Source organism: Palaemon carinicauda, chromosome 45 (genome assembly GCF_036898095.1).
Source record: "Palaemon carinicauda isolate YSFRI2023 chromosome 45, ASM3689809v2, whole genome shotgun sequence".
Lineage (NCBI taxonomy): Eukaryota > Metazoa > Arthropoda > Malacostraca > Decapoda > Palaemonidae > Palaemon > Palaemon carinicauda.
The window spans coordinates 22,609,253-22,613,765 of NC_090769.1; the positions used below are offsets into that span (position 1 = coordinate 22,609,253).

General features: G+C 32.8%; 1 protein-coding gene across 1 annotated transcript in view; it reads right to left on the reverse strand.

Moving 5' to 3' along the window:
• LOC137634844 (dentin sialophosphoprotein-like) overlaps positions 1 to 3,756 on the reverse strand; it is a 9,994-nt gene extending 6,238 nt beyond the window's left edge. The window contains exon 1 of the mRNA XM_068367397.1: positions 3,605 to 3,756. Within this exon, the coding sequence (XP_068223498.1) occupies positions 3,605 to 3,756 (152 nt within the window). The remainder of the gene's footprint in view (positions 1 to 3,604) is intronic.
• Between the last annotated feature and the right edge of the window lie 757 nt (positions 3,757 to 4,513).

Below are 4,513 nucleotides of genomic sequence, written 5' to 3' on the forward strand. Positions count from 1 at the left end.
GAATATAACCTCGCAGGTGGACAAACATGGTCAGTCAATAACAGTCTAAAAAAACGCAGTTCTAGACATCTAAAATATAGACTAAAACATTCTAAAAATACCCTTCAAAATTAAACATTTTATTGGAATACAAAAAAAAAAAAAAAAAAAAAAAAAAACAGCAAAAAAAAAAGAAGTACATACGAATATAACATGGAGTTGGACAGACATGGCCAGTCAGTTAGTCTAAAAAATCGCAGTTCTAGACGTCTAAAATACACCTAAAACAGTCTAAAAAACCCTTCAAATTTAAACACTGTATTGAATTACAAAAAAAAAAAAAAAAAAAAAAAAAACCCGATTATAACCTCGAGTTGGACAGACATGGCCAATCAGTTAGTCTAAAAAAACGCAGTTCTATACATAAAAAATACAACTAAAACAGCCTTAAAAAAACCTTTATATCTTCCCTTCAAGTCTGTTTAAACTGATTAACTTGATAGACAGGAAGATGGACAGTCGAGGAACGAAAGTGAGATTCTGGTTGACAGGAGATCAGTGAAATATTAATTATACTAAAGATAAACTGGGTGATGTGTGATAAAAGTCATTATATATCAAGCCTGGAGGGATTGTGTTTATTTGTGTCTGTTTATCTGTTTATTTGTCCATCTGTTTACCTATCTGTCTAGATTATATAGAGAGATATGCACACTGATTATTATTATTATTATTATTATTATTATTATTATCATTATTATTATTATTATTATTATTATTATTATTATTACTATCCAAGCTACAACCCTAGTTGGAAAAGCAAGATGCTATAAGCCCAGGGGCTCCAACAGGGAAAAATAGCTCAGTGAGGAAAGGAAATAAGGAAATAAATAAATGAAGAGAACAAATTAACAATAAATCATTCTAAAATAAGAAACAACGTCAAAACAGACATGTCATATAATAAACTATCAACAACATCAAAAACAAATATGTCATAAATAAACTATAAAAAGACTATGTCTGCCTGGTCAACAAAAAAGCATTTGCTCCAACTTTGAACTTTTGAAGTTCTACTGATTCAACCACCCGATTAGGAAGATCATTCCACAACTTGGTCACAGATGGAATAAAACTTCTAGAGTACTGCGTAGTATTGAGCCTCGTGATGGAGAAGGCCTGGCTATTAGAATTAACTGCCTGCCTAGTATTACGAACAGGATAGAATTGTCCAGGGAGATCAGAAAATTGCTTTTAAAATTATTGAAATTATTATTATAAATAATTTTATATAGTCACATATAGACTTATTATTATTATTATTATTATTATTATTATTATCAGAAAATTGCAATTAAAATTATTATTATAAATAATTTTATATAGACACATATAGACTCATTATTATTATTATTATTATTATTATTATTATTATTATTATTATTATTATTATTATTATTATTATTTCTGTTGTTGTTGTTGTTGTTGTTGTTGCTGTTGTTGTATCATCATAAAATTGCTATTAAAATTATCAAAATTATTATTATCAATAAACTTATCAAAATTAACATTGTTAATATAATTTATAGAATTATTATTACTTTTGAAATTATTATTATTATTATTATTATTATTATTATTATTATTATTATTATTATTATTATTATTATTGTTGTTTTAACATTGGTGTCACGTACGCTGTCGAACACCTGATTTATAATTTTTTACTTTGTTTACATTCCATCACTATAGTCCATTTCTTTTAGCGATGCATATTTGCACCGACTCGCAGCGATGCCCTTTTAGCTCGGAAAAGTTTCCTGATCGCTGATTGGTTGGACAAGATCATTCTAACCAATCAGCGATCAGGAAACTTTTCCGAGCTAAAAGGGCACCGTTGTGAGTCAGTGCAAATGTGCCTCGCTAAAAGAAATGGACTATAGTTGAGTGATTTATGATTTTCATAACAGCGTGCAATTTTCGATCGATATTTCTACTCGGGTTTCAAAATGGAAAATATTTTATGGTTAATTTTCTTAATTTAGTGTTTTATTTTTTTATCTTTTTTTTACCATATAATTAGTGCTGTAATAATTTTCATAATTTTGTTTGTACTTAAGTCGAAAGTGGATCATTTTATGGTAACTTATAATGATTTAGTTTTTTAATTTTTTAATTTTCGTAATTTAGTTTTTTTATTCTTTCTATTAAAAAAACGACAGTTAGTGCTTAAGTAGTTTTTACAATTTTAAGGTAAATTTTTATGATTTTTTAAATTTTTCAATTTTCATAATTTAATTTTCTATTTCTATTTGTTTCAATAAACAACTGGTGCTGTAATAGTGTCCACAATTTTGTTTGTACGATAGTCGAAAGTGGATAATTTTAAGGCAAATTTTTATAATTTATTTTTCTTAAAATTTATTTTTTATCCAGCAATTGATGCTGTAAAAAAATTCACAATTTTGTTTGTATGACAGTCGAAAGTGAATAAATCTAGGGCAAATTTTTTTTTATAGTTTTTTCATTTATATTTTTTTACTCTAATTGGTGATGTATAATCTTCACAATTTTATTTGTATGGCAGTCAAAAGTAAATAATTTTACGGTTAATTTTCGATATTTACTTTTTTATTCTCTTTATTCTTGTTTACGAAATTATTTTTTTTTTGTATAACAGGCAATATTGTACAATTTGCAGTCCCCTCCAGAACACTTCCAGCACTGTATTGGCTGATTTCCCATTTCTGTTAGTTTTAAAGAAAACGGGATTTGAGACCCATATTAAACTTAACACGTGTTAATTTTGGGATATATTGAACCTATTATTATTTATTAATACGAAATCTCTCTCTCTCTCTCTCTCTCTCTCTCTCTCTCTCTTAAGTAGGCGGGTTGTAAAAAACAATAATGTCCTTTAGTCGACTCTCTCTCTCTCTCTCTCTCTCTCTCTCTCTCTCTCTTCTTCTTCTTCTTCTTCTTCTTCTTTATGGACAGTTAACTAACTAACCACGGTAAGGAATAATTAGGAAAGTTATGTTTTAGTAAGAGTAAGGTAAAGTGTGCGTTGATTTCAATTTTATATATATAAAGGTACATTTTGATGTTCTTAAGGTTAATTTAGTACAATAATTGCTTATTTTTCTTAGATTGTCAAACTCTTTTACCTTAACTTCAGAAAACCTTTTTTCTTTTATTCAGAAATATACATTCACAATTTTTACAAATTATAATTGTACATCATTATTTTATCATCATCACCATCTCCTACGCCTATTGATGCAAAGGCCCTCGATTAGATTTCGACAGTCGTCTCTATCTTGAGCTTTTAAATCAATTCTTCTCCATACATCATCTCCTACCCCACGTTTCATAGTTCTCAGCCATGTAGGCCTGGGTCTTTCAACTCTTCTAGTGCTTCTTGTAATTTACATATATTTACAATTGTACCCTTTACTATTCATCTAAATTTATTTTTATTTTACAAACTTGTCGACTCGTGAATACTTTTCACTCAGAGGGGTCATGGCACGAACTTTCCAGTCCATGTCATGCCCCGAACTTTCCAAAGTCATGCCACGAACTTTCCTAAGTCATGCCACGAACTTTCCAGTCCAAGTCATACCAGGAACTTTCCAGTCCATGTAATGCCACGAACTTTCCAGTCCATGTCTTGCCACGAACTTTCCAGTCCGTGTCTTGCCACAAGCTTTCCAGTCCATGCTCTGCACAAACTTTCCAGTCCATGTTCTGCACTAACTTTCCAGTCCATGACATGCCCCCAACTTTCCAAAGTCATGCCACGAACTTTCCTAAGTCATGCCACGAACTTTCCAGCCCAAGTCATGCCACAAACTTTCCTGGCCAAATCCTGCCCTGAACTTTCCAGGTCAAGTCATGCCACGAACATTCCTAAGTCATGCCACGAACTTTCGTAAGTCATGCCACGAACTTTCTTAAGTCATGCCATGAACTTTCCAGACCAAGTCATGCCACAAACTTCTCAAACCAAGTCATGCCACGAACTTTCCTAATTCATGCCATGAACTTTCCAGACCAAATCATCCCACAAACTTTCCAGGCCAAGTCCTGCCACAAACTTTCCAGCCCAAGCCATGCCATAAAGTTTCCAGCCCAAGTCATGCCACGAACTTTCCAGTCCATGTCCTGCCACAAACTTTCCAGCCCAAGCCATGCCACGAACTTTCCAGACCAAGTCATGCCACAAACTTTCCAGGCCAAGTCCTGCCTCAAACTTTCCAGCCCAAGCCATGCCATGAAGTTTCCAGCCCAAGTCATGCCACGAACTTTCCAGTCCATGTCCTGCCACAAACTTTCCAGCCCAAGCCATGCCACGAACTTTCCAGACCAAGTCATGCCACAAACTTTCCAGGCCAAGTCCTGCCTCAAACTTTCCAGCCCAAGCCATGCCATGAAGTTTCCAGCCCAAGTCATGCCACGAACTCTCCTAGCCAATTCATGCCATGAACTTTCCAGCTTTCCAGGCCAAGTCCTGCCACGAACTTTCCAGTCC